Source organism: Tiliqua scincoides, chromosome 2, assembly GCF_035046505.1.
Source record: "Tiliqua scincoides isolate rTilSci1 chromosome 2, rTilSci1.hap2, whole genome shotgun sequence".
Classification (NCBI taxonomy): domain Eukaryota; kingdom Metazoa; phylum Chordata; class Lepidosauria; order Squamata; family Scincidae; genus Tiliqua; species Tiliqua scincoides.
This window is the reverse complement of record NC_089822.1, coordinates 209,301,805-209,326,230: the sequence shown is the minus strand read 5'-3', so window position 1 is coordinate 209,326,230 and position 24,426 is coordinate 209,301,805. Positions and strand designations below refer to the sequence as shown.

At 41.8% G+C, this 24,426-nt stretch overlaps 1 protein-coding gene across 2 annotated transcripts in view; it reads right to left on the bottom strand.

Moving 5' to 3' along the window:
- Positions 1 to 24,426, bottom strand: part of NISCH (nischarin) — a 53,736-nt gene that overhangs the window by 21,086 nt on the left and 8,224 nt on the right. For both annotated transcript variants that reach the window (XM_066616120.1, XM_066616121.1), the window contains exons 2-10: positions 15,123 to 15,206; positions 11,336 to 11,518; positions 8,955 to 9,003; positions 7,876 to 8,039; positions 6,090 to 6,185; positions 4,126 to 4,221; positions 2,572 to 2,724; positions 2,164 to 2,232; positions 766 to 951 (exon numbers count right to left, since the gene is read on the bottom strand). In XM_066616120.1, coding sequence (XP_066472217.1) covers positions 766 to 951; positions 2,164 to 2,232; positions 2,572 to 2,724; positions 4,126 to 4,221; positions 6,090 to 6,185; positions 7,876 to 8,039; positions 8,955 to 9,003; positions 11,336 to 11,518; positions 15,123 to 15,206 — 1,080 coding nt within the window. The remainder of the gene's footprint in view (positions 1 to 765; positions 952 to 2,163; positions 2,233 to 2,571; positions 2,725 to 4,125; positions 4,222 to 6,089; positions 6,186 to 7,875; positions 8,040 to 8,954; positions 9,004 to 11,335; positions 11,519 to 15,122; positions 15,207 to 24,426) is intronic.

Sequence of the window (24,426 nt, the reverse complement as noted above, 5' to 3'; positions counted from 1 at the left end):
GGCAGGAGTTTTCTGTTTTCTATTGCATGGTGCAGAGTTGTCGATCCGCTTGTCGGTTTTCACCCTAAACCCCACGCACCCCATGAGGTTAACGGACCGTGGCGAGGCAACACCTTACTGGCTGGGGACTGCCCAGCTTAAGGCGGGCGGTAGCTGCCCAATGAGATGCAATGATCTCTCCCACCGTCGGAAGCAGCCCCTGGCGTCATGCTCTACGCCAATCGAGCAAAGACTTATAACCGGTAAACTGCTGCTTCCCGTGTTGTGCCGACGCCGTATGGCGAAGTTGGAGTGTCCTCTCCAGTGCGCGAAGCCTGGGTAAAGAAGGTATGGAGGATAGGCTGTTACCCATGCAGCAAATCCCCCCTCTCCACGTCGCTGGAATGGTCCAATGGAAAGGCAGAAGCCAATACGGTTGGTTCCAGCGGCGTCGCAGGAGTTGCCAGAACGTGACTGTGTTCAGCCATGAACTGCCTAAGGGACTCCGGCTCCTGATTTTGCCTCGAGGTTGACTCCTGAAGCCTTTTCCAGAACTGGATGTAGCCACAAGGCAGTGGAGGTTTGAGGTCAGAATTTCCTTCTCTTAGATGAGCTGCCTTCCTAGGCTGACGAGTCCCATCTACCCGGTGGCTGTTTAGTCGCCTCTTACGACAAGTACAGCCAAACTGAGAGCCTATTCTTAGCCCCCAGCCCCCAGGGGTTTTGATCATAATTCTGGGCATATTGGCTAAAAGTTAATTTTTCATTCAATAACATTCAGAATACCTGGTCTACTCTGTTGTTGCTAAGATCCAGGTTGACCAAGGAATAAAGTTTGCTGAGGCCACAAAGTTTTTCCAGATGATTCCCTGCTAAATTCAGAGTTTTGATGTTCCCAATTTTTGTATGAATGCCTTCTAATGTTGTAAGTTTATTATAGGACAGATCCAGGTGGATGAGGTTGTAGAGGTGCTAGAACAGAATGAAAAATGTATTATATCACATATCTATTGACACCCTGAGGCTTAGTAAACGTGAGCAGAACTATTAAGCCCCATGAGCATTGCTAATACATGTAACTGTTGGTCCAATCCTAAAGAGAGACTACAGCAGTGGCAATCCTGATCTGCTGCCAGAAGCCCTCTAACAGCAGCGCAATTGCTGCATCACCGCCATGCACACTGAAGTTGCTGAAGGAAACAGCCAGAGGCTCTGTGCACCCGCCAGACATGGATCCAACCCATGCTGAAGTAAAGGTGTTGACAGGGACAGTTTTTTGACAGGGAACGCAGGGGCAGTTCAAGGGCTGGAGGGGATGGATCCCAGTGGCAGCAGCATGCATTGGGATGCCATCCCTGTACACCTTCTACCTTTCCTCGAATGTATGCCACACCCAAGAAAACCTATTGACAGACAGGTGGCATGCAGAGACATAAATACAAAATGCTTTTTATTTACTTTTCCCATGCCATTTGGTGTCATTCCCCCCCCCCCCACTGAAATACAGCACATGCACCATCAAGCATGGCTGCTTGGTGGAAGATGGAGGGGGATAGGATTGGCTCTAAGCTTGATTCTAAACTATACTGAAGAGACACTTTCTTGAGTTCCCATAGCACACACTCTGATCTGTTTGTTGGTTATCTTTCATTGTGAATGATTCATCTGTTCTTAGCAATAGAAAGTATGTAAAAAGTCTACAACAAGCTTCAAAATATGAATACTAAGGAAAGGAAACAAAAAGAATTCAGAAGAAGGAAGGAGGCTATAGCATATAATGTTCAAAAAGCAACACCAAATTAAACTAAATGGTAACAGCCTGAGTAATCTTGCTAATAACCCCTGCTAATTGGGTAAGAGGCACTTTTTCAAGTGGGTGCTGCTTTTTTTAGCAGGGGGAGAGTAACTGGCCCACCTCACCCCAGCACTGTCTGTTCTAGTGGCTGTCTGCTGGTATTCATTTTGTATCTTTTTAGATTGTGAGCCCTTTTGGGACAGGGAGCCATTTAGTTATTTGATTTTTCTCTGTAAACCACTTTGTGAACTTTTAATTGAAAAGCGGTATAATCATCATCATCATCATGGTGGTTATTTTCCCCAGAGAAAGATAACCAAGAAGCAGCAAGCTTAGATGACAAATTGAAATATAAAAACAAACCCCATCACCAGAGTTTCAAAACTAACCTGCAAGTTCTCCACTAGTGGTACATCATTGTGACTCAAATCCAGGAACTCTATTTTCGGCATCAGTTTCTAGAACAAAAGAAGATGGTCTCTTGCTTGAAAACTGAGTGCTGGTCTGAATTCAAACAACTATACAGAGTATTCAATACAGAGTATTCAAGAGCGTTTGGGACTTTTCTCTTGGAAGAATAAGTCACAAAGCAAAACTCATGAAACCAAGGGAGATATGGCAGGGGAGTCTGCTGCTCAGAATTAATAAAACAAAGAAAAAAAAGAATGTCTTAGGCATGCTTCATTGCACTTTGGATGCCAATTAATTTTTTTTAAAGACTTTTTATGCTATAATTGTTAAGTACACATGTTCTTCACCCTAAACCAGCTTGTAAGTATGTTTTCATTAAGTCTTACCACAGAATCATCAATTTGAGCTATACTATTGTGACTCATATCTAAGGTTGTCAAATTCCTCCATGTTGGAATAACTGCTGTCACTGGACAACTGGAAGGCACGCCCTCTGGCTCCCACTGGTCAAATTCATAAGCCTCAGGCACTAGGATCTCCTGTTCAAAACAGACAAATGGAAATGTTTAATGAATTTCTGCATATTTGTTTCCAACCCTCATCCTTGCTTCAACAAATCAACTCCTTTCCACATCAGAACGCTCTAGGACAGGGTCTCCAAACTCCAGCCAGGGACCAGATGCAGCTCACAACAAGCTTCTATCTGGCCTGTGGCCAGCCTCTTGTCCCCTGAAAGCCTCTGGACCACTTGACCAAGCATGACTGGAGCTGTGCTCTCATTGTGTCTGGGGGGTGTTCTGAGAGCCAGAGAGGCTGTGCACATCTTCCCCAGCCCTGCAAACGCCTTTTAAAGACATAAAAACATTACCTCCTCCCCGGCCCTCAGAACACGCTCCAGGTGCTTCCTGTGATGTGCTGGTTCTGGGGTATTTACTCCTGTACAGTCGTGCACTGCTTAGAGACAGCGATGTTGACCAGCACTCCCATTGCCAAGCGAGGCTTGACACTAAACAAAGCCTCCAAGCTGCGCTCTCCTTGCCTCCAGAGGCTCAGAATGTTGGAATTGTGTGAGAGATGAAACTTCTGGTTTCCTTGCGCGATTCTGGCATTCTGAACCTCAGAGAGAGGCTCAGAAAAGCCTCCTGAGGCAAGGGGAGCAGAGCTCCCCTCAGCTTCAGAGGTGTGGGGGTGTGTGTAGGGTCCAGTGGCGACATCGCATATGCGGCCCGTCGCTGGTTGGAGCATCACAAAGCAGCGCTCACTTGTATATTTAAGTAAGCTGCGTGAGAGGTGGGGGAACTGGAGTCTATTTAAATGTGTGCTTCATTTCTGTAATGAATCTGTGTTGGGGCTTGGAGATATCCTGGAAATGTGAACCTATTCATTCATCTAAGTTCCATCTCTAATTTATTTACTTAGATTTTATATTTAATTTTTTTCCCAGCCCTCAACACCGTGCCAGATATTTGATGCGGTCCTTGGGCCAAAAAGTTTGGAGACCCTGCTCTAGGATGCTCTTCCCTTCTCCAACAATGGCAAGGAGCCAAAGAACTGTTAACCTAGTTTTAGGGGCAGAAGAGAGAGAGAGATAAAGAGCTTTAGACTTGCCCCCTTATTGCCAAAAAACAGACATACTCCATGCTGAGTGGGAGACAGTTTCAAAGAGTTTGTGATATGGTATGCACACCTGTGCTTTGATAAATTTCAGAAGTGAACAACCAAACTTGCTTAACAAGTCTTTTTCATGAAGCCAAACAGTTTTTTTGGATTGCAGTCACTGCCTTCATCGCCTGGTTTACCTGCACTCTATATTGGTCACACTTCAACATGACAAAGAGATGGAACTTCAGGAGCTGACTTTACTCCTTATGATCTGACAAAAACTGTATACTTAATCTGTATACATAAATTGTATAAAATACAACAATCAAATGTCTCACCATCATTGAGGTTGCTGAAAACTGAACACTCAGTGTCGCTAAGGTATGTTTTGAGCATGTTAGCCCTTTAATAAGCTTTGCTCCACAGTGATTTATCTGTAGAAAAAAGGCAACAGAGAAGAAAAAAAGAGCAGCATGAAATACAAAATTCCATTTTGTATAGAAGGAAACAGGCAATTGGCAGCACAGCACTATATTGCTCATATAGCAGAGAACATCTTCATAATATTTCACAAAAATTCGTGTTCTAAAATACTGCAAATAGAAAGACCAGGCAACTGATCCTGACTCAATTACCTATACTTATTCAAGCAAAAGAAAATTATATGTAATAAATTATATGTAATTTTAAAAAAATAATCAAACCTCAACCATACAGGAGGTCTTGAAGCAGCTATAGAGATAGTTTTTGGAAGCATGACAGTTCTACTTCAGGAAAACAATATGGTAGGATCCAAAACTCAGTGATACAGCAAATGCACATACTTTCCAAGTTCAAACCTGCATCTTAAGTCAAAAGGAGGTGACAGGGCTGGCAAGGACCTCAGAGGTCATGAAAAGTCATTGTCAGTCACAGTAAACAATGCTAACCTAGATGGAGTAGGTTACAAAAATTGAAAGATACACCAAGCACAGAGTCTGCATTTGACAATCTGAATTTGAGTGCATTCTTATGGATGCAACATTTCTGCCTCACATATGCAACAGCGATCAAATCTGTACACCAGTCGGCCGGGCAGAAATGGGTTAAAAGCGACTTAGATTTCATGGAGAACAGTTTGTCAATGGCTGCATCTAACCCCAGATTTAGAGGCAGTAGGCCTCTGAATACTAGTTGCAGGGAGCTATCATAGATACTCGCCTATAAGGTGAGAAAGTTCTGCTATTAAATCAAGTGTAAATCACCTCCTTCCTTTATCTGCATGGTCAAAGCTGTTTCAGGCACATTGCTCTGCAGAGATAATGACTGGGCAATAAATCTCCATGGCGACCAGGCTTCAAGGCAGCTGCGTTAACTGTTTTATTTCCCTCCTGAGAAAAAAGGGAGCCAGGGCTCAAGGCTTCCATTTAAATCAAGCAAGCCTCCTTCTCTTTAGCTGACCCTTCTGCACCCTCATTCCATTCTGCAAATGTTTGGCAGGTCTGGTCTTTTAAACACCAGGATGTAATCCTCATTTCCATCTGAAACAATGTGCCAGGCTACGATTCAGTGCACCATTACTTAAGAACACCACCCATGGAAAGCAATGGTTTTACTTCTAAGTAAATCAGATTGCAACTATGTGCAGCTACACTTACTCATAGTCATTCCTTGTTGCTTATCTCTCCACTGTGCACACTCCCAGTTATGTGTTGCATGTTATACGTAGAGCCTCTGGCTTAACACACCAGACACATTAAAGAAGGATTTGATTAATGGTTCTACTGGCATGTTATTTAGGGTGCATTTATTCTGATAGTGATAGTGTAAATGCTATCTCTTACTCTGATAGTATTTACGAAAAGGTTTTGAAGATTGGAACTTTAAAAGTTAATGAATAAAAATGTATCTTACGGTCTTTTACTATATTTTTTAAAAAAATTAAGTGACTGTACAGTCCTTAGGTAACAATTACTGATAGGTTATTTTTCAGGATCTGACCTTGGGTGAAATTAGACAAAATTATAGTCAGACATCCCCTTAAGTTTAACCCCCACCCCTGACTTATCTGAGTGCCACAGAAAATTTCTTGATTTTTGGTTCAAAACCTGCCCTTGACTTATCTGTGAGATTGACTTATAGGAGATTATCTGCGGTATATCAGGAGAGGGGTGCCTTCTTCTCCTGCTTTGTGATCTACCCATAGGCATCTGGCTGGTCAATGTGAGAAACAGGATGATGGACTAGATAACTCTTTGGTCTGATCCAGCAGGGTTCTTATGAATAACTTCTAGTAATCTCCCAAACTCTTTTTGAAGTATACCTGTATCTGATGAAGAGATTTAAATATCGATAAGTCAAATGGTAAAAGATGTTCCTGAATGTTACTGGTTCCAAAAGGTCCACCTGTGCCAGATATCTAACAAACAAAAAATCAAAATAGTATTACATGAACATAAAGAAGAATTTGCTTAGCTTGACCAAATCTTTGTCAAGTCAAATTACAATGATTCCCAAACATTTGGAATCACCTTATTGAGAAATGTACAAAGCAGATGTATTGCTTAATTGTACCAATGCACAATGAAGTACTGAGCATTCAACCGCATAGCACACATGAGCAGCTAATCCAAGGCTGCCACCTTGTGTTTTTATGTTTTATCACAGGAGACAGAAAGGGCAAAAAACTGTTCATTTTGTATCAGATTTTGGCACATTTTCTATTTACAAAGAAACTTGGCAGCTTTATTTTTAAAAATACTTTTATAAAGACTATCTGAACTATGCAGAAACCTACAGAGACTACGGAACAAGTATCTCATAGGTACTCTTCTATGAATTAACAGATAGGTTGAATAAGGAAGACTTTTCATTGGTAAAAATATATTTTCAAATCCATGGTAGGTTAAGGGTCAAATATTTATACGTTATAATCTTTATGGTACCACTTCACACTCAAGCCATCTTTCTGGCATGGCAAGTGATCAGACAAATACCTCCTTCATGTAAAAACTGTACCACCTCTTAAAGGGGCAAATCTGAACTGACTCTTGCATATGTATGCAACTTTACTGAAGTGTATGAGTTTTCTTGAAATAACAAAATCTATCATACAGATCAGTTCAGAAATGGTCATAAATCCCAGATGAAGATTTAGCAGCTATTACTACCATTTTCCCTACTGTGTATAAAACAAAGAGGACACCATGAACATATCTGTTAACAGAGAAAGATGCTTTGGACATTAATATACTGACTTAGAAAATAGGGTATGAAAAAAAAAAGAAAGTTGAAAAGTGTTGGAAAAGCTGTAGGGTCGAATAAAGCAATCAGATAAGAATAATTGGTTTACTCAGATAGAACAATAAAAAAAACCAAGGAAATGAAGGAAAAATCACCAGCATAGGTATGGAGAGAAATTCTTAAAAATGAACTGGGAAGAACATGTTAGAGCACAGTGAGTTTTGTGTTGCAAGATGAGGTCTCAAACTAGAGCACTGCGATGCCCCAGCCTGAGAAGCCCTGCCTACGATCTCTTAAGGAACAGGGAAGGCAGCAATACGATCCCTAGCATTGTGCTGCTGTCAGTGATGGGAGGGTTTTTCTTACTTACCTGCAGCCAGTGCTGGAGTCCCAGGGAGCCTGCGCCTTCAAACATCTCAAAATAACAAAAAACAGGCACTTCCAGTTTTTATTGCAAAATTGGAAGTGTCCGGTTTTTATTACTGTGAGCTATTTGGAGGAGCAGAGGGCCCTGCGATGGGCTCCGCAGACCCCTCTGGACTCCAGTGCTGGCTGCAGGTAAGTAAAAAAACTCTCCTGCACCCAGCAGCAGCGCAATCCTGGGATTGCATTGCTGCGTTAGCTCCTTCCCTGTACACACTTACCCCGGGTTTCAAACTCCCACGTAGTATGAGAACTGAGGTGTAAAACGCTTCTTTAGAGGCAACTGACTAGGTCTGTACAAAGTATATCTAAAACAGCTTTCTGTGTTCTCCTACACAGTTATTCAAATCATTTTGAGCCTTAATATATTGTACTTAATGCGCCTTTAAGGTCACCTCTTTCATTCCTACTGCAATGGAAATATTTATGTTCGATTACGTTACCTTTAAATATTTGAGCCTACATGTGAAATCCAGAATGTGACCTAGATCAGTTTTGGCATCGCCATTTGCACATGTAGGCTTTCCCTGACGCAGCTGTTGAGTAACAGCATATAACTGCAAAGGTCTAATGTTAAAGACCTCACCAGCCATAAGCAACTGTTCTCCTGAAAAATAAAAAAAGACAAGTTGGACAAGTATTCAGCAATACTAATGGGAGAACAAACAAAAATGCTCCATTTGCTTTACTGGATGGTTATCAATATTTTTATTTATTTATCAAATTTATTTTAAACACATACAGTGGGCCCTTGGTTTCTATGGGGGGGGGGGTCCATTCCTGGAATCTCCTGCCGATAAAGAACCCATGGAAGCATCTTCCAGTTGTGTCCAGGTGTTCTGAGGCCTCTGAAAGGCACTTCCAGTTTTTGCTGAAAAACTCTGATTGTGTCCAGGAGGTACGCTGAGGCCCTGCTGACAAGGGTTGGGACACACAATGGGTGAAAACCACAGGTTCAAAACCCATGGACAAGGAGGACCCATTGTATACCACCATTCCTATGTTCAAGGTGGTGAATAAAAAATAAAAGTCACACATTAAAAACATAAATACTGCCAGCACAAGTTTCTGAGAAGATTGGCTGGACAGATAGCACAGAATGGAAAGCGCTGCACCCGGACAGCTTTTCCAGCATGCTGGATCTGGCCCACAGGCAGTATAATGTTTGCCAGCAACTGCTCTAAAGAAAACACCTCACCCTAATCAGTTTTACTTATAAGGGAGATGTGATAGATTGTTGTAGAATGAGAATCACTTAAGAGCAACTCTGGTTGTGGTACAGGGTCCAATTGGGGCAATGCAGCCCCAATGTAAAGGAACAAACATTCCCTTACCTTGAGGAGGTTTCCATGACTATCCCCCCACCACAGAGTGCATCAAGTGCTCTGTTGGCAAACCTGCATTAGAACTGGAAAGATGGCTAAGGGCCCAATCCTATCCAAATCTCTAAATAAGTTATAGATGAACAGAAACACAAATATAGGTTCTAAAAAGTCTGCGGCATTTAGAAGCCTTAGATTACCTTTGTGAAAGAGTTCTTCAGCTAATGCTGCAGTGATTCCAATGATTTCCTGCAAAGAATATAAGTCATTAACACACCACAATACACAATTAAGTTATAAAGGATCTAAAACACTAAAATTTGAGCTATTAGACAAGAAAACATCTGGCTGCCAGCAAGTTAATAGAAACAGGGATGAGGTCAGCCTATAGAAATTATATGGCTTGGCAAAGAAAGTTTATCAATGTCAGAGGCCTCCCTAAACACATTAGGTCTGGGTGAGACTTCTAGGCACAAGTATTGATGCCACCAGTGTGCACTACAGTCTACAGGCTGCTGACAGGCTATGGTCTGCACGGCACAGATTGCATCTGCCCTGCTATACCCCAGGTAGTTAATGTGTGATTTGCATTATGCAAGTCACCTAAGGAGCACAAGACTTGGATGCCCCCGTTCGGGTTTGAGGGTACATCCTTGCTCACAATGCATGTGGTTCTTGCAAAATATGTAGTTCCCACATGCAGATATCCCAGAAGGGATATGAAAAGCCACTACACAGACTGGGCCCTACCAACCCCAGAGGTCTTGGCAGTAGACCAATTCATGCCATGTAAGCCACAGCCTGTCCAAAGGTCTGACCAAGTCTTGAGCATAACTGACCTCTGGAACAGGCATGAATCTAAAAATCTGGACAGAATTCATCAAGAAACAAACAGCACATCAAAGTAATCTAATTTCTGTCTCAATCATTCTTCCTGCTATTCCAAGCTGTTTTCAGAAATTGCATTAAATTTAAAAAGGGTTTTTAAACCTTAGCCTTAGGACTGCAGCTCAATACATCTGGTTGCTGGGTCATGGAGTTGGTACACAAAACTTCTAACTCCACCCAAAACTGCTTCCAATTCTGACTCACAACTCCAAGTGAGCAAGGCTATAGAAATGGAGGTTTTGTGTACCAACTCCATAGCCTAGGTTGCCTACCAGTAAGTAAAACAAAGAAAACTATTCCCCATCATTGTACATTACCCTGCTTATCAAACTAAGGTTAGAGGAAAAGAACAGCCACAAAGTGGCATGGAATTATTTTCTTTTATTACAAATCCAATTATATAAGCAATGACTATTAATGACACCATCATTAAAATGAATCAGGTGTGTAGACATGCGGACAAGCTGGGAGAGCAAGTCAGTTTCAAAAGAAGAAACCCAATATTTATTCCAACTTTTCTCTTGAATACAGGGTAAGAGAGAAGGAGAAACTAGGGAAATTACACTTCTGTTTCTCAAGGAAATTATCTTGGGGATCAGTTAATTTTTGAGTAAAAATGCAGGAAAAAAATTCAGTATAAAAAACTACACTAAAACGAAATGTCAAAATATGCAACTAATTTACTCAAGGCAAGAAAGTCAAATAAAGCTTTGTCAATTAGTGCCCATCTGTGAATCTTAGGAGGAGGAAGAGCTGTAATAATATGTAAAGGGGGATAAATCAAAAGAAGCCATCTGTTGCAGAATATTTAGTTCATTTAACAAAGCAAATAAGTAAAGCATGCTTAAAAAATAAGCATGCTGGCTTTTTAATGTGCTGAACTTGTAAGCAAAGCAATACATCAAAAACACAAAAAGCCAGAACACTAGCATGCCAGTCCAGAACATATATCCTAATGAGTCTCATTCTTTAACTTAATTCTGCATGAGGATATTTAGAAATATACCACTTTAGTTCTTTCTTAATTCTACCTAAGTCAGCACAAGTGGTGTGCAAAATCAGACAGGAGGGTCTGGCATGCTGTGGTCCACGGGGTCACAGAGTCAGACACAACTTAATGACTGAACGCACATAATTTGACATAAAACACATAAAAATAAATTTTAAAGCATTACAACTAAAACTGCACTTTTACACTTTTACAAAGAATGAAGATATCAATGTCCAGTTAGAAAAATGAATATACAGCAAATATTTTCAAAGCGTGATGAAACTCATAATAAACTGAGAAACAGGCTTAAGTCACAATCCAGCACAGATTTACACATGTTTTGGTCCCACAGATTTCAAAAAATAGAAGAGTGAACAAATCTGTATTATTGTGGCCTTTAATTTTCTGAAAGTTGCACGGATATTTGGAAAGCCTTCTTCTCTTCATGCTTGCTTAATGCATGAACAGACTTGACACTGATTTTGCTTAATGACATAACCCAATTGACTTTCATCATAAGATGAAGAAACATCACAAACCAAACATGCGTAGGAGTATTATTCTCCCATAAGGCTGGCCCTAACCTAGAAAGAGTGTATTTTGGGGTTTTCAAAAACACCTAACCATTTAAGATCAAAATTTTACAATGGAGTCAAATCTCTGACAGCAAATCATATTAAAGAATGGTAGGATGCAACTTACATATAAGTGAAAGTGTAAGAAGTGTGACAATACTTTGGGTGCAGCTAAGGGAAATTTGCCAAGGAGAGTTTGTAGATAGACCTCCAACTCCTTCTGTCTTTTTTCTACTAAGCTTTTAGAATTTTTGCCAATGATCTTCTTAGGTGGTAGCAGATTCTTATCTATTTTCTTCTCTGAGATAAGCTGTAAAAAAAAATAGTTAAAGTTTGGTTCTGAGTTTAAATCAGGAGCTTTGAGGTAAACAGTGTTAAATGCTCACATTAAGAAAGAACCAAATTGAGGCCAATTTTTTTCCTTTGTCCATCATGCCCAGTATCATCTGTAAACACTCAGGCTACTTTTGAGTTCAGTATTGATGAGATGAAGAACATTATTTGTAACATAACAGAGTGAATGCCTTTCTCTACTGAGGAAAATAGCTGCTTATCATCTAGTGTATGGCTTAAATAATAGTGAAAATCCAAGTCAACAAGCAAGTAATCCTCAACACCTTAGGGTGATAAATTTGTCCCAACTGATAGTTCCTGAATCTACCCTTCGCCTTTATCTGCGGCGGCCACTTGGGATCAGGGCTGTTTCAGGCGCACTGCGGAGCTGCTGTGGTGTTGCTGGGGAACATGACTTGCCACCTGCTCCCCCACCCTGTGCGGGGAGCCTGACAGAGCTGCTCGGCTCGCCTGCCACTCCCATCTTCCCACCTGGAGCAGGGAGACTGATGGAGCTGATCAGTTCGTCTGCCGCTCCCTCCTCAAGCTGGGAGCCTGATGGAGCTGCTCCGCTTGCCTGCCGCTCCCTCCTTCCCACCTCCAGCAGGGAGCCTGACAGAGCTGCTCCGCTCGCCTGCCGCTCCCTCCTTCCTACCTCGAGCGGGGAGCCTGACGGAGCTGCTCTGCTCACCTGCCTTGCCTCCCTCCCTCCCTCCCTCCTCATTGCTGCTCCTTGGCATTGCAGTCCCGCCTGCTCAGGCTCCCTGAGCCTGGTATCCTTGCCTCTGACTTCCTCCTCCGCCCCTGCTAGTCTTCGCAAGGACAGAAAAGGGGAGCAGGAGCCTAGAGCGAGTCCCATGCGTGGGGCTTACTCGCAGGAAAGTGCACATACGATGGCAGCCTTTGAGCCCAAGCCTGTGCATGCCTACTCAGAAGTAAATTCCATTATTGTCAATGGGGCTTACTCCCAGGAAAGTGCACATAGGATGGCAGCCTTTGAGCCCAAGCCAGTGCATGCCTACTCAGAAGTAAGTTCCATTATTGTCAATGGGTCTTACTCCCAGGAAAAGATTGTAGCTTGAAGATGGGGAGAGAAACGGGAGGGCTACTTCTTCACGCAGAGTCTACAGCTCTGCATCTGCTTCTTCCCAGCAGAGGGAGGAGGGGAGCCCCCCACACAGCCTCCCTCCCTCCTGCCCCCACTCCTGCACTGCCTGCTTCTCTCTGCCCCTCAGCCCCAGCCCCTCTCTTCCCTCCACCAGCCTTCACTCTGTTGCACTGTTTTCTCCCTTCCCCACAGTCCCTCTTTCTCTGCTCCCTATTTACAAGCCATGCAATCAGGGACACTGACCAGGAACCCCCCTGACAGCCTTGATCCTGCTGTAAATCAAGAGGAGGAAACAGCCCTCAGACCAGGTGAGGGTGGGCTTGTTGCAGCTGCAGGATGCACCTTCCCTGAAAGTGGAAACACTCCCATCAAATGTCTCACAAACTACAATTCAGAGCACCATTACTTAGGAATAACACCCAGGGAAAGCAATGGGTCTGCTTCTGAGTAAATAGGGTTTCAGCTATGTGCAGCTGCACTTGGTCACGGCCATTTGCTGTTGCTTGTCTCTGCTGTGAATTGAATTGCACACTCCCAGTTGTGTTCTAAGTTGTATGTTATATGTTGAGCTTCTGGCTTAAGAGCAGAAGACTCTGCCTTTGCACTGTTTTGCATCAGAAGTGTCCTGAGAAATTCTGATAGATCACTTTAGTGTCTATGTTTCAATGTGATCAATGTTTTAGTTTTTTTCCTATGCTGGTCTTCAATCACTGGTTCATATATGAATTGATCACCAAAAATTAGCTATTGGTGGGTCTTTCACAGTCAACTAGCTACCTCCCTTCCTGCCTTGCTGGCCCTGCAAGGCATTCTGGAGCACTGCCGTTATTCCATTCTCTTTCAAGTACCCCTAAAGGTCCTGTTGAGTGCCCCTGGGGGTAAATGAACCCCAGGTTGGGAATCACTGTTCTATTAGTATGTTGTTTACAGTGCAGTTACTCTTTGATAGTGTTTACAAAAAGATGGTTAAGACCAGAATTTAAAAGTTTATGAATAAAAATGAATCTTATGATCTTTTATTATATTTTTAATAAATTAGAGACTGTCAGTTCTTAGGTAACAATCACTGGTAGGTTATTTTTCAGGATCTGGCCTAGGATAAAATCAGACAAAACTATAATCAGACACACCCCCCCCCCAAGTTTATGACCCCAACTTATCTGAGGGTCATAGAAAATTCTATGATTCTTGCCTCAAAACCTGCCCTCAACTTATCTGTGAGATCGACTTATAGGCGGGTGTCTGCAGTAGGTTCTTTGAAGGTATGTATTAATATTCTTTCCTATAGGTTGCTTATTTAGATTTGTAATTTGTATTTTGTATACTTCTACATATATAAAAGGCATATGCATTTTTTGCCTTTTTCTTTTGGTTTTGTTTTAACTATTATTGTTTCTTCTTTCTTTTATTTTATTTTATTTCAACCAATAAAAGAGGTAAGAAAAAAGGTTTTGATTATTTTTTTCCCTTTTGGAATGAGTGAATTTCTTTCTTTCCCTGGCATAACATAATTGCCAGAAACTATATGACGGAAGGTTTGTGTATAGACTGCAGAATAATAATTACTATGCATATGTAGACAAAACATAACATTCAAATCCAAGTTGCATTTTTTGCACCTAAAGTATCCATGAAGATAAAAATGAAGGGTCAGATTCAGAAGCTAATCTTTCAGAAATGGATTCTGACTGGATTTGCGATGCTAGTATTTTAAAGACATGCTTATTGGTTGTGACCCACTTTGTCCACAATACGCTATATAAGACATGAATCTTAAGTTTCCATACTCAGACCACTGATATCCTCCATGGGTAGTATCATGATTTTTAGAGAATGCAGACTTACTTCCTCCAGTAAAAACGGCCATTAAGATAGTGTAACCCAGTGGTTCTCAAACTTCTAGCAATGGGACCCACTTTTTAGAATGAGAATCTGTAAGGACTCACCAGAAATGGTGTCATGACCGGAAGTGACATCATCAGCAAGAAAATTTTTAACAATCCTAGGCTGCAATCCTACCCACACTTACCCAGGAGTACTATTTATTATCCATTTACTACATAGGATTATCCATTTACTATCATTGTTAAAAGCATATACACAATAGCCTGTTAAAAGTATAGATCTGTAACATTCCCCAAATGCAGTCACATACCATGGCAGCATCAAGTATACTTTATTAAAAATAAAATGTTGAAGTGAATGGGTGCCCACGCGAAATTGCTCGTGACCCACCTTGTGGGTCGTAATCCACAGTATGATAAACACTGGGGTAACCTATTACATGCAAACCCCAGAGGACTTCACAGTTTGAATCAGATGTAGCTCTTTACTTAAAAGGCCAACATTTCTTAATTTTTAATTATATGAAGAATGCCAACATTTTGTACCATGGAAAGGCATTCATTATAAAGAACTGGCCAAGGGACTAATATTTAGCTGACACTTTAGTCCACTATTTCAGGATATTTACCTTTTCATGCAGGTCATGGAAGTCACTGTATCGATGTTTGACTATCCACTGATGGCTCCCCACACTCACTTGAATGATATATACCTAAATGAAACACAACTTTTTAAGTGACAAAGAGAACCACATGGTCAATAATAGGTACATATTCTTATAATAGCTCTCCAGTTGTAGGCGATGCTTTCCACTTGACAGATGCTATCCATCTGACAGAAACTGAACGAAAAATACTAAGACTACTGATTAAGCTTTCTGCTACAGTTCATTCACAGGACGCCAAACCCTTTGGTTCTGAGGCCAATACACACACAGTGTGACCACATGATAAGGACAGAGATACAAAGCAGCCCGTTTTCAGTACAAAGAGGAGGAAGTTCATGTATGTCAGCACAGAACCACAGTTCCACCCAACATCTAAACTGTGCCACTGCCACAAAGAGAGCCTCTTGCACAGAGAAGATCCACTCCTACCAAGTCACAGTGACAATGCAATTCTTTAGCCCTCTTTCCTACCTAATGCAGGCAGAGGGAAATTTGGTTGTGCATCATAGCAGTCAAAGGAGGTTAGTGAAAGAATGACAGCACCTCAACTAGGTCAGAGGGAAGGGGAACAAACCTGAAGTTCAGTGCAGTACCACGCGCTGCACTATGTTTATCTCAAGGGGATAATATTTCTTCCATCTTATATGAAATACAAATCAAAACAAGTAACAAGAGTCGAGACTCATCTTAAGAATCATGCCAACAAACTACAGAGAACAGTCAAAAGCAGTTATTTCACAAATATTTCACGAACTGTAATGCTGCTGGATAATTGGAGATACTGAGAATCAGAAATGTAGAAGGTAACCCTTTGATAAGGAAGCAACACTTTTATGATGACCAACATGCTGTGAATGTTCCAAACAATCAGCTGCTTAGAAAAATCTAAGTCACTTGATGGTTAAAAAAAGAAAGAAAGGCACTGAACATGTGGCCCCTTTCATCATTTTATGCCAATATAACCTTATTTCCAGCCATAGTGGTATTAACACATGCATCTCTCACTTACTAAAAATTCATGTTCAGAATGTCACCGGCAAACTCTGAGAAGACTCTTCCTCAGCATGAATGTCCATATTAGAATGCTGACTCCTCCATTCCAAACACTACTTCTGTGTTTTATAGCTTTCTACAGTTCTGCACAAAATTGGACCAAAAGGATAAAATCCACTGTTCCAGAATACTGCTGCAACAAAATGAAGGATAGCCTTACGGAACCAGTGTTTGCAAGAGGATGCAAAGTTAAACACTATTTCTAGTGAAACACTGGAGCCTTAGGAACATAGGAAGCTGTCTTACTCTGAGTCAGACCGTTGGTCCATCTAATTCAGTAATCAGTATTGACTGGGAATAGCTCTCCAAGGTTTCAGACAGGAATTTTTCTACGCCCTACCTAATGGTGGAAACTGAAGCTGGGACCCTCCTGTAAAGCATACAGTCTTCCAGACAGAAGCTACAGACCCTCCCACAAATAGTACTGTAGCATCTTACTTCTTACTTCCTGGTTTGGAGGTCATCACAAGTCTCCAAACTGCAGGAAGAGGTGAGGGTAGGCAGAAGGACTTTTTGCAGAGTGCAGTTTTCACATACTGCTGTTCTGCCCACCATGTTGAGCCTCCCACCAGTGCTTGGAGGCTCACAAGGCAGTCTCCTTGCTAGGGGAGCAGATAGACCACAACATCCTGACAGGTGCCTCATGATAACCAGGGTGTACCAACGCATGCTTTGGAAACCACTAGGATAAAGTATTTACCCATTTTTACTAGGGGTGAAGAACATGTGTAGAGATGGAATGAAGAACTGGAGACTGGGCCACAAATAAGAAAGTAACTATGATGTTTACAATGACAGGCAGCCACAACAGCAGCTGTTCTGCTCTTCCACCTGCATTCCAGAAGAGCTATAAGTCCCCCAAACATCTAGAATGAGGCAATACAAAAGGCACTGAGCCGTCACTCTGAAGTGGTTCACTCATGGGTTCACCTTCAATTAGGCCATCATGAAAGGAAATTTGACCAACCATGTAGCCTAATACCATTATGTTCTGGGAACTTGTGAAGATGAAACTTGGTGGGGAAACCCCCCCCCCATCCACCCCTCCAACACACCCCACCCCTGCTTGCCAAGAAGCAGTAAGCATGAGCTCCCTCGTGCAACAAATGTTTGCCTAAGAACATTTGGACAGCCTTTGTTAATCCCAGCTGGCGAAGGAGGGAAGGTGAGGGAAGAAGGCATTTGTTTTGCTCAAAGTTTCTTAACATTCAACATGGCAGCATGAGCTTGGGACACACAAAGTAATAAGAATTCAAGGTCATCGTCATCCCTGGCTATTTACATGCCTTCAATACAAAATTTTTTAGAAACAAAATATTTGTTTCATAGCTTAACCAAAGTTTAGAATGGACTGTTACCAAAGATTGATAATTTTATGATTCTCTAACTCAGTAATTTCAGATTCTGAGTTTTAAAGCATAACAAGGGTAATCAGAAAGATATGTTCTCTCCTCACAACTCAAGTTCCCTTTCCACAGTTTTCATGTGCCCTGAGGCATGCCACTATAGAACAGTCCAAGTTGTGTTCTCTCAAGAGCAGGAGATTGAATATAATTAACGTAATATAAAAATTACTGGCATTCTAAATAGGTCTCAGTATGTCTCCTGAGCCTACATTTCAATTACGACATATCAGCATAATCATACCTTACTCACTGCATTAGTAGCTAAGGAAGTGGTTGTGAACCACTAATTCTTAAAGTATGAAGGACAGGAGTTGTGTTCTGGAGGTTAAGCTGTTACATTGCCTGAAACAGCTAAACACGATTAGCTCAGGTCTTGTCTTGAATGAGTGACCGGAAGCCGCTGGCTAGAGATAAAGGAATGTGAACTGGCGAGAAATGGATAACATCATGACAACCAGCCTGAGGAATGTTTTGCCCGAAGACTGTGGAAGCTTGGAAAGCGAAAGAGCTGTGGAGCCAGGACGACACAAAGGGAAACACTGGGAGAAATGGAGGATTCTATGAATTTCCCTCATAGAATAAAACTTGTAAAAATCCCACTTGAAAAAAAAAATGGGGTTTATGTTCAGCCTGCATAGGTAAACCACCTTGATTCAATGAGAGAGGCTTTATATAATACATAGCTGACATTTCTTTCACATTTCTGTTCATATACTGAAGGCTCGTATTACAAAATGCAAGACAATCCAATTCCAATGGGAATGCTTTAGAAAAGTTTTGTTACTGAGCCAACACTTTAGAAAAGACAAAAAAAAATCTACTCCTTCAACTAAGCCCTTATTCAAACCCTCTTCCTAATTTGTCATGATTATTGCAATGCTTTGTTCATTGGTCATCCTGTTTCTCAGCTTAAAGATTATTGTGTCAGTTCTCAAATCCTGTGCTCATTTAACTTTTCTTCAAATTTTACACATGTTGCACCTCTATGTGTGACCTTCACTGTCTTTGTCTAGCAGCACACTGGTTCCCAACAGGTGGTCTGCAAGGTTCTTGAGGTCTCAGAAAAAGGTTTCACTTTGGATCACTTCCAGTGAGCAAGTACTCCCTCATGGACCACCTCTGAGAGCAGAAAACAGACTGTCCATAGCCATAGCTGGCACTAAAGTGTCAGCTGTGGCTGTGGGCGGTCTATTCTCTGCCCTCTCTTCTGGTAGTTTGTGGGGAAGCACTCGCTTGGGAGATGTTTCTCATGGATAACCAGGGAGGGCAAAGAATGGACTGCCCGCAGCTGCAGCAGACAATGAAGGCAGCAACCCACAAATCTTCTCTATAAAAAATGAACCTAATAAATCTCAAAATCTTCTGAAATTATTACTAATTTAATTGTATTTTGTGTGCACGGGACGTGGTCCATGATTATTTCAAATTTTGTCTCAGCAGTCTGCAACTCCTAAAGGTTGGGAACTACTGGTCTAGCATTTCATACATTTCATAACTTTTAATCTTAAGACTGTGCATTGTCTCTTCATTTGTTGCTCTCTTGCTCTTCTCCTGTTTCTCTGTTCATCAAACACTAATCTTATTAAACCTAGCTTGCTTTATTTCTCATCTCATTGCCTTTTCTCCTGTGGTTCTTTACGCGTGGAACATTCGCTCTCAATATTCAGCTGGCCTTCTTTCTGTCTTTAAGAAATCATTGATAACTCTCTCTCTCTCTCTCTCTCTCTCTCTCTCTCTCTCTCTCTTGTGTGTTGGTGTGGGTGGATGGATCTTATAGTAGCTGGGAAAATGATATAAAAGAAAAAAGGGAAAGAACACAATTACCTAAGAAGAGTAAATAATTAAACATCTTATGATAGTTGATATAATTAGGAATAGCAAATGTTTTGAAATAAGTGCAAGAAAAAAAATTTATCATTTCTCTAATTTCTTAAAAAGGAGACAGAAGCAGAATTATCATATTCCTTATACCTTATACAAGTGATACCAGTTTCAACAGTTTATGAAGTAGTTTAACTACCAGTGGTTAATTCATTAAACTACAATTAAAAAATGGTTTCCTGTCTCAAGGGGCTCATGACCCAAAAAGAGATACAAAGAAGACAACAGCAGCAGCAGCAACTGGAAGGGGTAGTACAGAGGAATGAACTAGGACAGTTGTTCTTCCTGGCTAAATACAAGAGAACCAACACTTGAACTTCCTCTTGGCCTAGTTAGCAGGAACAGTATTTATGACAAAAGAGTTCCACACAGACAGAGCACAAGAGATGCACAGAGACCTCTCTTCTTTTGTCTCATATCCTGTTTTTGTTTATACAGCACTGAGTGCATAGTTTGAGGATATCTTTAAAACACCTATCAATTCACTGACGATGTTTCACTGTAAACTAAATACCCAAGCCATGTACTGGTTCCATTCTGGAAGCCATCTAGAAGGTTGAAACAACCAGGTCCCTGTGGACTGAATGTTCAAGAGATATGCTTGTATACCTCAAAACACTAATGGGGTTGGAAATTTTTAACTTTTATTGAAAATGACGCTTGCTTTAATCACCATCCTAATAACCTCATAACGTTTTCTCCTGGATTGTTAAATAAACCAATGCTTTGTGTTTGAGGCTACCAATATCACTAGCTCAGGAGACGGGCTGATGTAAGGATTGGGTGAGTATGCCTGCGAGAAAGAAAACAATGGTTTTCAGGTCTGAAAATATACTACATCATAAAGATGAAGGCAATCTGAAATGAAGGACCCCTTTCTGGAGATTCAATGTGAGTTGGTAAATCTGCTGCCTTGTAAAAATGCATGTATAACTCACTTCTATATATTCTCTCCTTGTACATTTGTAAGTAAACCAGATTCTGTTACAAAACTCACACATCTCCAGGGATCTCTTCTCCAAAAGATAACACAGGTAGTGCTGCCCCTGAAATTTCTCACCACTCAGGAGAACAGGCAGTATGCAACAATATTTTTCATAAACATTGTAGAGTACTGCTTTAAGAATTGCATGGCAATCATTTTCAACCTGCATAGTGAATGTAATATTGAAAACAGAAAGAAGGGTGTACTTTTGTAGGATAAAAACTAATACTGTAAATTCATTCTTATTTTTGGATTTTAATGTTCATGCTTTATTCTACTACTTGAAATTCATTCCCTTGTCTGTCAATTTCTAAAAGGACAATACAGATGAAGTGGTATTTTAGCACACGAGATCCAGATGGGGCTCAAATCTACAGAAGCTACATGTATGCAATGAATGGGGAGGGGGCAAAATACACAACTAGAGGCTTCTTTGAAGTTTTCTCTGCAGCAGCTCTGTGAAAGTACTAACCTGTTTTGCGAACAGAACAGTGGTTGTGGGACCTCTGGCAACAAAGACTTCAAAGAGAACTCTGGCCGTTCTCTTTGGCCTCTGAATAATTCATCTGAACAGACATTTACACACAGAGGAAAAACCATTCCATATACCCTAGCACACGATTATTCCACAAGTCTCTGAAGCTTCAAAGTAAGCGCACTTTCATCACCAGAAATCAGTCACTGATTGACCTGTTTTATATGGTCACATTATAAAACAAAAATCTGCAGCTACAAAATGTTGTCATCAGTCTGGATATTATTCAGACAAGTTGTGCGTTTTGAACTTGCAGCCTTCAACAGGACCATGCCCTACTGGAGCAAAAGATACAAAGTAGACACAAACACACAAATATGCTGATGATAATAGAAATACTTGTGTGTGTGTGTGTGTGTGTGTGTGTGTGTGTGTGTGTGTGTGTGTGTGAGAGAGAGAGAGAGAGAGAGAGAGAGAGAGAGAATAAAGCACCTAACCAGGTATAATCCAGCCACAATTAAGCAGTTCTAATTGATTGTTGAGTTAAGCATATCCTTAAATCACTAACCAAAATCAATGAAACTTAAAAGTACTTAATTCCAGCTCATCATATCCCATATTATTTAAAGTGGGTCACAATCACATTTTTTCATTGTTTTGAGGCACAGGGAGCCCTACAGAGGGCTCACACCCCCCGGAGGCTGGTGCAGGAAAGGATAAGTTGAAAAAAGTCACTTGGTCTCCAGCAGCAACACAATCCTGGGGATCACGTTCTGCCATCACCCCACCTCCACAAAGACTTACCAGGGTTAACCGGTTCCCTGGGAGTTTGAGAATTGCTGGTCTAACAATCGCGGCACTGGATTTTTCTTGTCTCAGTACACCCACATCCTTTGCTTCCAGACTTATTACGTGTGGTAGTGTTTGCCTCTTTTTGTGAGGTGACCTTTTAAGCATATAGACAAGTCTGAATTGAGGATGTCTGGTGCCTTTATCACAAAGATACTGATAGCTTCCTTAAGCAGGGGAAAAATAGCACTGAACCCTGATGACAGTGGTTCCCAAGCTGTGAGCCGTGACTCTCCAGAGAGCTGCCAAAGGCAGCCAAGGGAGCTGCAGAATCATCCCTTGGGGACATTCCTTCCTCATAACCAGCAGGGGAAGAGCCAGAGAAAGGTGAATACTGTGGTATTCTCTCTCCTTCCTAGTACTATCTGAGCATGGCTGGGGCTCCTGCTCCTGCTATTTTACTTACCCCTTCATCACTGTCAAAAATCATCACCATGAAGCCTTGCTGAAGGAAAACCAGCAAGATTTCTGCAAAGGTAATCCCTGACTCACATGTGCTAATCACATCCTGATCCATTGGCTGGAGGAGGGAGATGGTGGGGGGGGGGGGAAGATGTCCAACTTGGATGTTTTCACAAGGATCTTGAATGGAGCTGGAATGACTGCGGGCTACTAGGCTACTACTATTGTCTACTAGGGTCAGATCCTCCCCTTCACAGTAACTCATCTTTAACTTTAGATATGAGATACACACAAAAAATATGAACAGAAACCCAGTCCTTGCTATTTACAAAGAAATGAACAGGCAAAAGATTTTTAATATCCCTTTTGAGAGCATTGGGTTTGCAGAATGATAGACCAGTACCAGTTTCAACTCATAGTACCTGCTAGCATTGCCCCAAACAGTAAAGTGTAGCAATCCTTAGAGGCCTTAAAGCCGGTGGCCGATTTCTCCTCCCAAGAAATGTATGTTCACACTGGAATTTATTTCCTCAACAGAGCTGTTTTGTTCATGCTGAAGATCTGCTTGGCAGGTAGCCTCCCTGTTCAATGATAGGGTTCAGAGAGTCCACTAACTTCCCATCAGCCACGGCATCAACAGATGCAGCTTCCCTGCTCATTTTGATGTTGTGGTAGTCATATCTTTGGCTAAAGTTAGGGAGCCAGTGGAGCTTGCTGTGAATGGCTTCAGGGAGCCTTCTTCTTTCTGCAGTTCCTCCACAATTGCATGGGCAATCTTCTGCTGGGCCAGGAACATGCTGACCAATATTTTGCGCTGATTCTATATCTACATGCTCACAATTCGCTCAAGAATGGAGCTTCTAGCATAAGACCTCTTCTTGGTGCTTGCAGATATGCTTGACTGGGTATGTTTCTTGATATTCTCTGCACTGTCCCTAAAGATACTCACAAAGAGAGACTGGTCCAACAAGAAGCTGATGAAACATACCAAGATCCAGGTCTACAGAGCTTGCGTCTTGAGCACACTTCTGTACTGCAGCAAGTCATGGACTCTTTGCTCACAACAGGAGAGGAAACTGAATGCTTTCCACATGGGCTGCTTCCAATGCATCCTCAGTATCACCTGGCAGGACAAAGTTCCAAACACAGTCCTGGAACGAGTTGGAATCCCTAGCATGTATGCACTGCTGAAACAAAGATGCCTGCGCTGGCTTGGTCATGTCGTGAGAATGGGCGATGGCCGGATCCCAAAGGATCTCCTCTACGGAGAACTTGTGCAGGGAAAATGCCCTACAGGTAGACCACAGCTGCGATACAAGGACATCTGCAAGAGGAATCTGAAGGCCTTAGGAATGGACCTCAAGAGATGGGAAACCTTGGCCTCTGAGCATCCCGCTTGGAGGCAGTCTGTGCAGCATGGCCTCTCCCAGTTTGAAGAGGCACTTGCCCAACAGACTGAGGCAAAGAAGGAAGGCCCATAGCCAGGGAGACACACCAGGGACAAACTACACTTGCTCCCAGTGTGGAAGGGATTGTCACTCCCGGATTGGCCTCTTCAGCCACACCAGACACTGTTCCAGAACTACTTTTCAGAGCACGATACCATAGTCTCCCGAGACTGAAGGATGCCAATGATTATGATTATGATGTCCCTAAGGGTACAAAAAGCACTCTCCCATAACCAAAGCATGCTGTCCACACTGAGACACAGTCCCCTCTCAATATCTGGCTGATCACATTCAGTTTAATAACCATTGTTACAGATTTTCATGCCTTCTCTGCTCAAGGCATACCAAGTGATGCAGAGGAGAGCTTTCCAAACATAGTCTTGTAGTGAAAAGCCTGCCAAATGTCCCAATTGTCTCTTGTAGCCTAAGATGAACAAGTACAGGAAGCCTAGTTGTGCTACTTCAAAAATGAGCCCACACAAATCACACTTCCAGTATGAATTTCTTAATCAAGTTAATTCAAAACCAGGCAAATTATGTCTGCACAAGTGGAGAGCTACCAGTAGTCTGTAGAATTCCTTGCCGCAAGATGCAGTAATGACAACTAGCTTGAATGGTTTTAAAATGGGACTGGACCTAGAGAAGAGCTCTGTCAATGGTGATGCACAACCTCCAGGTTCAGTAGCATAGGTCAGGGGTCTTCAAACTTTTTGGCCAGAGGGCTGCATGAAATATCTGGTGCAGTGCTGAGGGCCGGAAAAAAATT